General features: G+C 50.8%; 4 protein-coding genes across 4 annotated transcripts; 2 read left to right on the top strand and 2 right to left on the bottom strand.

Annotated features, from left to right (window-relative positions):
• Positions 1–1,014: 1,014 nt before the first annotated feature.
• ustQ-1 (Tyrosinase ustQ) lies at positions 1,015–2,021 on the top strand (the record flags this gene model as incomplete). The annotated part of the gene is made up of 3 exons (XM_037324659.1): positions 1,015–1,258; positions 1,308–1,733; positions 1,792–2,021. The coding sequence occupies 3 exons, from the start codon at positions 1,015–1,017 to the stop codon at positions 2,019–2,021; spliced, it is 900 nt and encodes a 299-aa protein (XP_037176958.1).
• Positions 2,022–2,818: 797 nt separating this feature from the next.
• CGCA056_v009411 (uncharacterized protein) lies at positions 2,819–5,421 on the top strand (the record flags this gene model as incomplete). Its single annotated transcript, XM_037324658.1, has 2 exons — positions 2,819–3,235; positions 3,340–5,421. 2 exons carry the CDS (start codon positions 2,819–2,821, stop codon positions 5,419–5,421), a joined length of 2,499 nt encoding a protein of 832 aa, XP_037176959.1.
• Positions 5,422–5,513: 92 nt separating this feature from the next.
• On the bottom strand, positions 5,514–6,848 carry CGCA056_v009410 (uncharacterized protein; the record flags this gene model as incomplete). Its single annotated transcript, XM_037324657.1, has 1 exon — positions 5,514–6,848. The coding sequence occupies one exon, from the start codon at positions 6,846–6,848 to the stop codon at positions 5,514–5,516; it is 1,335 nt and encodes a 444-aa protein (XP_037176960.1).
• A 333-nt stretch (positions 6,849–7,181) lies between these two features.
• Positions 7,182–10,500, bottom strand: CGCA056_v009409 (uncharacterized protein; the record flags this gene model as incomplete). Its single annotated transcript, XM_037324656.1, has 3 exons — positions 7,182–8,027; positions 9,157–10,017; positions 10,123–10,500. 3 exons carry the CDS (start codon positions 10,498–10,500, stop codon positions 7,182–7,184), a joined length of 2,085 nt encoding a protein of 694 aa, XP_037176306.1.
• Positions 10,501–11,594: the final 1,094 nt, after the last annotated feature.

Here is an 11,594-nt window from a genome sequence, read left to right as displayed (position 1 = left end):
GGATAGTAACCTCTGTGGATATCCAAGGAGCAAGGATCAACGCTCGAAGCAAAGGGGTCGTCATGACCGTCATATTGAGGCTCATTGGACGATCACGTCTCCCAGGGGTGCTTATAGCCGAGAAGGTCTCTCCGCACTTGACAAGGCTGTTCATAATCTGCCACCACAACTTAGTCATTGAATCTCCTGAGGACTAACGCGCGTTCTATACCTATGCGAATGCAGCAAGCCACTGCTCTGGCACAGACCGCCCTATACGGAATACCACTCCATAGCTACCTTACTGGTGCATCTACTTCACCGTGCGACCTTCAGGTCACAGTTCCACTGACTGGGATGAGAGTCAGGAGGGAAAATGAGCTAAACATCGCAAATCCTTGTGATTTGCATAATCGGCTCTATTTACGGACGCAAATTAATGTTTGTGGGGAGGGGTCGATGACTGACGGCCCATCTTCTTTACGACGTCAATTATCTGGGCATGCTCAGTCCGTACAGCCCGATGGCTGAGTGAAGTGATAGTAACGGTGATAGGGTTTTGTTCAAGCTGGACTAGCAAGGAACACGTAATCTGTCTTATGCCGCAAGGCTCTAGCTATGGTATCGCTTAGTATCGTGATACTGGCGGCAGGGAGATGTCTTGATGGAGTACGTCAACTCTTGTCAGGAGGCTCCGGTCGACTGCATAGTCACATCGATGGCTATGCAATGCGCGGTCTCGTCTTTGCCGGTATGGCGAGTTTGTGAGCGACCGTTTACGTAGGCTCGACTATTTCCGGACTGCCCGAAGCTGTGGAGGCACTCAGAATGGATCATGGAAGATCAGCCACTTGGCGGGTTGACGCATTACTCGAGGCTGTAATGTGAGTCTTCTGAGGTATTGATAGGTATAAAAGACACAAGCCAGGCGTTTGATCGGAAATTCTCTTCACCAACATCAACGCTTCGTCATCACCATCACTCGTTCTCAACTGCAACACCCGCCCTTGAGTCAATCGTTTCGCACTCCTCAACATGAAGTTCATTGCTGCCTTTTCATCTCTGCTGGCTCTTGCCAACGGCCTGACCATCAAGCGCCAGTCTTGCTCCAACCCATCCACTCGTGTTGAATGGCGTGATCTTCACGACGACCAGAAGTCCTCCTACATTGAGGCTGTCAAGTGTCTCAAAGACACCCCGTCCCGTCTGTCCTCGGACTCGGGCTCGGCCAGTCTGTACGATGACTTTGCGAACGTCCATAGACAGTTGGACTCTGGGAGTGAGTGAAGAACCTTCTGCATTAGAGTTGGACCTAACCAGTTGAGCAGTCCACTTCGTTTCTTCATTCCTTCCCTGGCACAGATGGTTCCTTTGGCTCTTCGAGCAAGCTCTTCAGAATGACTGCAACTACGACAGCACCATTCCCTACTGGGATTGGACTCTCGACTACGCCGCCGGCGCTTTCTCTCCCGTCTTCGACGCCGATACCGGTTTTGGTGGTGATGGAGACGAGTCGACCCTTTGCATTGCGTCTGGATCGTTCGTGGATTTCAATGTCTCGACCCCTGACAATCACTGCCTTCAACGCAAGTTCGACATGTCTTTGCTTGAACAATACAACTCGCCGTCTGAAGTGAACACCACTCTCGAATATTCTTCATACTCTGCCTTCCGCCCTGGCATTGAGAGCGGGCTCCACAGAGGCGGACATGGTGCCATAGCTGGAGACATGGCCAATAACTATTCCCCCAATGGTGAGTAAAACCTCATCGACTACTTGGAGAAGGTTGCAACTAATTCGAAAATATCAAGATCCCGTTTTCTTCCTGCACCACGGAGCCATTGACCGGGTTTGGTGGGAGTGGCAGTCTGCCAATAGCAGCAGACTCACTGAGTACAGTGGCAACAGATACCAGAACGATTCTTCTGTTGAGGGTTCTCTCTCGGATGTCTTGTCCATGGTTGACGGCTGGGTCGACTCTGTTCCCACCGTTGAAGATGTCATGTGGGTTCAGAACGACATCTTCTGCTACACCTACTAGACGATCAGGCATGGCTGTCTCCGATTTTCGATGCCCAATTTCACAGCTCGGGACGTCAATATCCGGGTAAAGGTCGCTCAGTCTGACAGAGAAATCCGATGAATTTCTACTCATCTCAACACCAACTGTTGTCCCACTGAGTCACCCAGCAACTGTTCTTCATGTCATTACATACGCTCGTTTACAAACAACAACAGTCCTTCATTTCACGTTGTAAATAGTACCTCAGCCGTAGCAATGAAAGTTTTGACGCTTCCTCTCAGTAAGATTTAGACTGGAACGAGAGTTTCTGGAACTTCTGCTTTGATGTCGATGACTGTCTGATGGGGTGTCGAAAATGAAGTTGCTTGCCTCTGTCGTTTTCAAGTCTAGTGCGTGAGAGTTTGTCGTTTCCGTTCTCGTCGTCGACCCTGCCACTCCCGCTAAGGTATCACATTTCCGGTTGCGTTCGAGCTTCACACCACATCCGTGGAGTAGGGTCGAAGAGGGTCGCACTTTTTGACCACAGGAATTGAAAGTTCAAGCTTAACATTGTTTTTTTCAATTCCGGAGTACTATTGGTCTCTATCCGCGGCTCGGGGTCCAAGCCCCGCTGATAGTGTGTGGAGAAAATCACGTTAATCGCTACCCCGCCCAAATTTGCGCGGCGCGAACCTCAATCCATACCTCCAGCGATTTGTGTCGTGATCAAGAGTCGTTGTCGCCGGGAGAGAGATCCAACAATATCACACCATGCCTCCAGTTGGATTGAAGAGTGTCTACCAACAGTATAAAAGAGACGCCAACATCGTCGCGTCATGGCTGGCTACAACCGCAAAACATGTGGGTATCCTGAGGACCTGCTCTCCGAGGTTGCCGCTGGGGGCGAAGCCTCAACCTCCGCCCAGACCAGCTCAACCAGCCAGTCGAAGAGCAAAGGCGGCAAAAATTCGAAGGGCAAGAAGAAGCCGAAGAAGTCCGGGAAAGCCGCCGACAGTGGTGAACACAGTGGCCCGAAGAAATACACCGTTGCCGTCGCGGAGTACATCCCGCTGGCTCAATTCATATCCACCTCGAAGAGTGAAAAGGCTAAAGTGCCCGGAGTGTTCGCAATTGCCATTAATCGGGTCATCCGGCTGCGGAAGGAGTTCAGTTCGAAGCTAGCTGGCATCAAGAACAAACGAAACCCAGAGTCCGACATGGGTCACAATTATTTCATCGGCATTCTCGAGCAGGTTCGCGACGTTCTTCGACCGCTCATGACTCCAGAAGCCAAGTCTGTCGAGACAAATCTCTCCAACAAATTCGAGAAGGGTTGTCTGTGGATGAGCCCTCCCAGGAATTCCTCGACGCTCCCGACATTGAAAAACCGAAGGTTGTCTACGAGGCAGAAGATACTATGTCTGACACGGACGCCCTGTTCATCTTGGACCTCCTGTGGAAGGATCTTATCAATGTTCGGGGTGCGATCAAAGCCATGTGGATAAACTATAACAAAGGGTCCGATGCGGACTTGACGGCTGTGGCAGTTGCCTCCAACACCGGGTTCGACTTGGCACGTCATATGATTGACGACGTTTTCCCGGTACTCGAGTCGCAAAAGAATGGTTTCTACGGTGCGCTGAAGAATAAGCATTACATGCTTTGCGACCTGATCGTATCCTGGTCTATGACGCCCGGAAACACCGACGCACCAGAGCTTGGCCTCAGAATTGATGACAGCGTAGACGACTTGTTCTACATTGGCGGCAGGGAGAGCTTTTTGAACACTCTCAGTATCCTCAGCGAGGTACTACCGGGGTTGCAATCGAATAAGAAACCCATTGAGCCTGTTGACCTCGACAATATGAAGGATGTCATGGCTCGGAAGGGGGTCCCGAAGTTCGACCGCGACCGCGACATTCTCAAGCATGTGTTTGAGGATGTCGCATTCATTGACGACCATCTCGGAAAGAAAGGTCCTTCCGAGTTGATAGAATGGCCACATGTCATCGAAGACAACCTACTGCGCGGCCTAAGGGAAGCTCGTCGAACTGGGAAGATACCCTTCTACCTGGCCTTCGCGTCACAGGTGCTGCTTGATATTCACCACTATCTCGGCAAAAAGATCTCCAAGCCGAAAGACGAGATGCTGGATATCATGCAGAAGTTGTGTGATCAGTTCAGTGAGTATTATCGGGTGCTCACTACTTTGGACGTGTTCGAAGAATTCGACGAGTATGATCACGAGATGAGAGAAGTGGCCACAGGCTGTCTGGAACTACAAGAGGATCCCATTTACATGGCCAAGCTGGCTTTGCAGAAGAAGAAAAAGCTTGGAAGCGCGGCCAAACCGGAGAAACATGGCTTTTGGAAAAGGCATCCCATCGCATGCGGCCTGCTTCTTTACGCGTACCGGTTCACCATGTATCGCACAAGCATTCATTCCGCGAACGTTTCCCGATCAATTCTCTGCGCCATGCATCTGTATAACGCTGTGCAGGCTGAAGGGCAACTCCAGCAGTCTTGGCCTGATCTAGAAGCAGCCATGGCTCTACTCGGGCTCTCTCAATTCTTCATCGGGGGCAAAGTCCCGGGAGAGATGAAAGAGTATGCCAAGAGTCTCATGATGCAGCTTGGCGTGTCGGCCACGAGTTTCATGGATCCTTCCAAGCGGCGAGGCAAAACTCGGACGAAGGTCTTTCAAGATGTATACCACCGTTTGATCCAACTCAACACCCCAACTTGGATGGCGTTCTATGACAGATACGTCGCCAACTACGGACGAACGGGACCAGGTGCCTGGAGACTTGAGGATGTCTATGAGATCATCCCCGAGCGTTTCCACTTCCCTGCAGAGGAGGATTCGAAGACGCCACAAAAGCCAAAGAAAACCAAGTCGAACGGCAAAGCTGCCAGGAAGCCGGTACATCCCGAGGCCATGGACCCTGCCAGCGTGATCATCGACCTTTCCAACGCACTGGAATATGAGGCCTACCAAGTGTCCTTCCCTTTCTTCGTTCTTCATGCTCAAGCATTCTGGGTGTTACAAGATCTCAGAGAAGACATCAGACCGTTCGTCGAAGATGTCATCGGACCAGTGCCCAACGAGCTCGGCAGGCCCGCCACGCCCTGCCACGTTGTAGAAATCTTGCAGGCTTGCAAAAATCACCCGGACCCGGCGCGAGCGCTGTTCATGATGCGGCTCTCCGCTGACCATCTTGAGCGCGTGCTGACTGCGGGGCTAGGGCCGGGCCAGTTTTGGGGTCCTCCCATCCCAGGTGTGACGTGGCGGGAAGAAGGCCCGACCTGTACGAAAGGCGAGGCGGCCCTTATGCATTTACAAAGGCCTGGGTATGATCTTCCTTGGAGAGCAGAACCCATTTTTGAGGAGGAAGATGAGGAGGAAGATGAAGACGATTGGGTCATCAAATTTCGTTGATAACATGGAGCAAGTTTTGACTTCAAGGAAAACAGAGTATGGTTGAACATTGCCACAGTCAAAAAAGGATGAGAAGTCTATGTTCAAGTTAGCTAATAGCTACCTGGCTTATAAAATTTGTATCGTCCGGATCCAACCTCCTCAGTAGTCGAATTACCCCCCGGCAAAGTCACTTCAGCTCTTGCGTTTGGAGGAACCTCGATGTCCATGTGGAAACCACGCTTGTCATCCATCTCCCACATCACACGTACTGCACCGTAAGGGCTGATAAATCTTGAGCTGGCGCTTGTTATGTTCCCCCCAGGCACCGGAGCAATTCGAATCTTTTTCCATCCGGGTTCGGCAGGAGCCACACCCCCGATGTTCTCATGTATCCACTTGGATACGGATCCAAAAGCGTAATGATTGAAACTTGTCATTGCTCCGGGGTTGACCGAGCCGTCAGCCAGCATACTGTCCCATCTTTCCCATGTCGTTGTTCCGTTCATGACGACTTTATAGAGCCAAGACGGCACCTGGGTTTGCAGCAACATACGGTAAAACTCATCAACCGCTCCGTTTCTCGACAAGGCTGGGCCTAAGGATGACGTCCCTGCAAAGCCTGTTCTAACAAGGTAGTTGCTCTCGGTTACTAAGCTCTTCAACGTGCTGACGGCACTGCCGTGATGTTCTTCGTTGAAGATTCCGAAGTCGAGACCAAGCGCGTACGCAGTCTGCGTCCGATTGGGCATAGTGCCATTCGTCATCCAAGTCTCCCGAAAGCTTTCGATGAGCTCCAGGCGTTGTGTCTTGTATGCCTCAGCCTTATTGTGGAGTCCCAATGCCGTCGATATAATGCTGATCAGCTCCGTCATTCTGATCAAGTATGCGTCCGCCACTAAATACTTGTTGGTAGTCGCTCTCTCGGGATTGCTGGCTGGGGCCTTGGGATCCAGCCAGTCTCCGAATTGGTAAGAGTTCTTTGCCCAGAGTCCTTGAGAGTCTCGAGGGATCCCCTTATCCATCCATGCTTGGGATTGGTTGTATTGCTCTCGCAGCATTCCAAGGTCGCCGTATGCTTGGTAGAGGTTGAAAGGCCCGGCAACGGCAACATCGCCCCGCAATGCTGAGGGCCTCGAAGGATTCCACGCTTTGGTGTTTATCTCTGATGGAACAACCGAGACGAAAAACGGCACATACATGGTATCCTGTCTCTGCATCTCAGACCAGATGTCTTTGTGCCAGCCTCTCCAGAAGCCGGAAGCGTCGAAGACGTAGTTAGCTTTTGGTCCAAAGGCATGAGCATCACCAGTCCAGCCGAGGCGCTCGTCTCTTTGGGGACAATCGGTCGGAATGCCGAAGAAATTCCCCCTGGTGGACCAGACGACGTTCTCGTGGAACTGATTCAATAGCCCATTACAGCACTCGAACCAGCCCGTGCGCTCCATGTCGCTGTGAGCGACAACTGCCTGGATGGTGTGTTCATCAAGAGGAACTTCTGCAGGCCATCCATCTACTTGAACGTATCTAAAGCCATGATACGTAAATCGAGGCTCCTAGATCCGGGTCTGATTGACATTGTCGTCAAGGATCAGAGTATCGGTAGCTTTGGCGCGTCTTAGCGGTCGAAGGGCTAGCTCACCGTTTGCCAAAACTTCGGCGTGGTGGAGAGTGATGTTGGTCGTCTCCGAGAATGCGAGTCCTTTGACTGACAGCTTGACCCATCCTGCCAGGCTTTGTCCAAAATCCACTAAGGTCTTCCCAGAAGGCGACGAAAACACCTATTTGGGAGAGATGTTCTGCACCTTCCTGATTGTTGGCCCATCCAAAGGCATAAGCTTGCCCTTTAGAGGAGAGAGTTCCTTCGTTGCTAGCCAGTTGCTGCCATTGACATGTCCAGTTGACCAACCGCGGATCTTATCCTCAAGCCGCGCGTCATAAGTCTCACCGTTGTAGATTTCTGAAATGGCCAAGGGCCCTTCGCTCGCCTGCCAGCTATCATCGGTGGCCACTTTGATATTGGTTCCATCGGCAAGCTTTACGGTAAGCAGCGATAGGACGCCTAGAGTATCGCCGTAGCTATTGCGGTAGTTCCCCGCAGCGGTCTGAATGCCAGAAAACCAGCCCTCGCCAACAAGGACACCGATGCCATTTTGTCCTGGCTTCAATAGGTCGGTCACATCGTAAGTGTTATAGACGTGGCGAAAGTTGTACGAAGTCCATCCCGGTGCCATGGCATGATCACCAACGCGCCTTCCGTTGATTTCAGCTTCGTAAAGACCAAGAGCGGTGATGTATAGTCGCGCAGACTTGATCTTGGGTCTAGTTGCATTGCCGAGACTGAATGACTTTCGGAAGTAGATTGGTCTCTTGGGTCCGTCGACCTCAGTCTCTCGATCGGCAGCAATGGGAACCGCGCTAGACCAATCGTTCTGGGTCAAGAGGCCGGTTTCGACGGGAACCCAATCAGACCACGGAGTTGACGAATTGCTTACGCCACCGAAGGCTTGCACTCGAACAGTAGCCCTTTCGGCTGATGCGAGGGGCGGCTGTGGCCACGGCACAAAGAGAGAGTCAGAGGACTCAAAGCCGTGGATGCTGGATGAACCCTGGCGTTTGACCTCGATCTGGTACGCATTCTGAGTCTAGTTTTGCTCTAGGCCATCGAAGCGCCAAGAGATACGTGGCTTGTCTTCACCAATTCCAAGTGCGATGGGATGGTGTTCAAAAGAGACTTTGGAGATCGAGACCGCCATGATTGATCGTAGCAAGCGAGAGAACGTGGCTAAGCCATGAGATAGTCTTCTTGTAATTACATTGTTTGTTGTTGTATCTATTTATGTGCCGCAAAGGGAACCGTCTTTCGAGAGGCTTCATGCATGTCTTGACAAAATCTCTCGCGAGATTTCCGATCAGTGAGAATGAGCCTGTCGGCTTATTTCGACGCGAGGTGTGCGGATTGGTGATCAATTCGTCTCCTAATCCCCCGTGTACCGTTGTAGTTCGGCCGACATTATCACACATTCGGAACCTCAGACTTTCAATGGAGTTCACCGGTTGAGTTGCATTCAGGCTAATATATCCTTCGCAAGTCCCTTTTGGCAGTCATATTATTGGCTCGAAGTCCCACGCCACCGGACTACTCCGTGTGGGGGAGCGTGGAGTGCAGCTTGCCCAGTTTACCGACTGCAAGTCCCAGTGTGTCGACGTACTTCAAACCATTTTGGCAAATTGTGGCGGGTTCTCTATTGTTGAGATGCTACTGGCTTTCTCGGCTCCTCGCTCTAAACTTTGTTGCTTTCCAGCTACTCTAGTCACCAGAGTCTAGTGATGCATGAGATGAGCTTGCGTGTAGGGTTAGTAGGCGGGCACATGAGAACACAGCCTCATATAGCTATTGCACAAGTTGCTGTCTCTTCAGGGGCTGAGAAGCCTAGTCCATGATATAGGTCGGGTATGGTTGATATCTATTAGGATTTCAGGAGGCCAATGTCTTGCAAAGATCGCTCGCTATATGCCAAGACTCCTGCTCAGCCAATGTGAGAATCGCACTGACTTCTGGTCAACCAGGCGCCAATGAACATCCCCTAGCCAAAAACATAACACCATCGTGATAACAAAAAGTGAACCCCATGACGCGATGAGGCTATACCCAGCTTCTATCATCTCGAGTTTAAGACCGTAAGTGAGGAAGTTCTTGCCACAGCCCCAATGAACCAGATAGAGACTGTAACTGATCTCTCCCAGATATAATACCAGTTTGGTATTGAGAAGACGCTGTAAAGGAGGCAGGTTTTCCAATACTACCACCAAAGCCACAGCACATGTAGCTTGGAAGAAGGTTTGTGGTCCGAAGCCATACGTGTCGAACTCGATAAACCACGAATATCCAGGTGCTGCGAAGGCGTTACCATGCATCGGCCAGCAGCCCAAAAAGATGATAGGCACAAGCAGCAGCCATGATGTGATGGTGATAATCTTGCGTGCCATTATCGGTAAGTCTGGCATCTTTGCCCGCATATGTCGAAAGTCGGCAATGAGCATGCCTGCGAGAAAGAGGCAGGAGTACGAGTTTCGTAGGTAGAAGAAGTAGTTCAGGAGTAGGACGGTAAATGACATCCGCACCATGGGGGCCATTTTGAGAAAGGCCAAACAGGATAGGAACACAAGTAACGATCCCTGATACTCGGCCGCCAAAGTCCAGCCCTGAGGCATGACTGTGTTGGCTGAGCCGGAGTTGATGATAGTTATTAATGTCCACCACATGTAGTGCAGATGGCCCCAAAGACCGAGGGCGACAGGCTCCATAGGCTCGAAGCTGTTGAGAGCGTAAAATCCGTTGAAAGGAATCAAGGCGGTAGAGATCGCGATGATAGGTATGGTAGGGAGGAAGAGCCGGAACGGACGGCGAAAAATGTTAGACGGGAAAGAGGTGATAGCAGTGGCGCCTTGTCCGGCATGGGACTTTTTCAGGGGTCCGTATGTAAGAGCAAATCCGCTGATGACGAAGAAGACCGATACCATAAATACGCCGCTATGTATGAGGCGAACGAACGGTAGCTGAATAAAATAGCGATTTTCATCGTCCTCACCCCAGGCGTGATGAACGATCGAGTACTGTTGAACTCAATTGTAAGTCGACTTTCGAGAATCAGTTGTTCACACCCATAGCGATCGTTGGTGCTTGATCCAACAAAGGTAACGGCGCTCCGAATCACTTACATCTCCGTCTATAGTATGCTGAAGTACAACAATTAGGGATGCGATGCCGCGAAGACCATTCAAGTACGATGTGCTGTTGGGGGCCGGGATATTCGAGTCTGCCGTGCCGTGGCCGAACGCGCGGGCGGCATACGATGGTACCATCAACCAAAACAGGCGCTGTGGACTGACGGGCCGCCATCCGATTGAGGCTCTCGAGAGGGGCGGTGATCTCTCCGTTTCGTCAAGCGGCAGTTCGGTCGGTGAGTACATGTCGTCGCCTTCAAGTAAGCTGTGATGCGATTTGAGAGACCAGGCTCTGGAAAACCATCCGCGTATCCTGCCGAGCGGCTCTTTGAAAGGAACGTGGATCGCCCCCGTGTCTTCAAGCTTTTCCATCTTCGTCGGGTGAGAGAGTGTGTGTTGGCGAAAGTAACGATCGACTGGAAATTCTTGCGGGCCAATTCTTAAATGTGTCCAGCACTGAAACGTTGGTGAAGAACTCAAGAAGAGATGTGAGGCGGGACTTAAAGTATAACAACCAAAGAATGCGTTTGCACTTGGTCGACATAGGTAGCTGGAATTTATACTTTCCGCCGGCGACATTCTGAGGGAGAAACGGATGACAGCGGTCGCTGAAACCCCCACCCTGGGCATTATGAGGCCTGTGAGCAGTTTCGCATCCTGAAGACGGCACAATACCAAGCAATCAGGCTGGCAGTGATTGAACTATCTGAGAACTTTAAATCTACGCGGTCGTCAGCTGCGGTCATAACTTCATTTTATTTATTGGACATGATGTCTGGCGCCTCAAAGTTTGGCCCTTTTCTAGAGAACTGATGCTGTAGTTCTCTTTCATGTAATGCGCCAGGTGGTCATGTTAACGAACAAAATCATCGTATGCTACCATAAAAAGAAGTAAGATCGTAAAGTACTGGATGCCGGTGAAGCTAAGGTCCTGCCATGCCCGGGACCCCAGGAAATAGAGACCATCAACGAGTACTGCCCAATCAGTAATCCGATACCCGTTGATGTAATCATGATCATAAGAACAGCGGACTAGCTGTGGATAGTACACATTGAGCCCTAGGAACAGTCTCATCCGACCGGTTCATCCTAGGATTCAGTGTAGGGAGCAATTCGCTATTTCTAGGATCAACGAATGAGAGCATCCCGGATTGCGCGACCTTAGAGCGGTAGGTGATCCGGCCGCATCTGAACAGCAGGTTGACATAGTCAACGGTGACTTTATTCGAGTTGTTATAGCCTGATGGCCTGTAGAAGTAGAATTCTAACTAATCATAAAATAGGTACCACTTGTGTTTAATACATTTAAACCCCAGTTTAACCCGATTTCAACACTAATAACACGATAACTAGATAGGATTCTCTCCATTATTCCACAAACGTGTTTGGGATGGCTAAATGTATGGTTAATCCACCGTATTGCTATTTACTTCTTTTTCTCTCCTCACATAGGAAGTGTTGGCGTC

This window comes from Colletotrichum aenigma (assembly GCF_013390185.1).
Source record: "Colletotrichum aenigma strain Cg56 chromosome Unknown KSG_Cg56_contig06, whole genome shotgun sequence".
NCBI lineage: Eukaryota > Fungi > Ascomycota > Sordariomycetes > Glomerellales > Glomerellaceae > Colletotrichum > Colletotrichum aenigma.
Note: the sequence above shows the minus strand (reverse complement) of the source record. Positions and strands in the feature narration are given on the sequence as shown.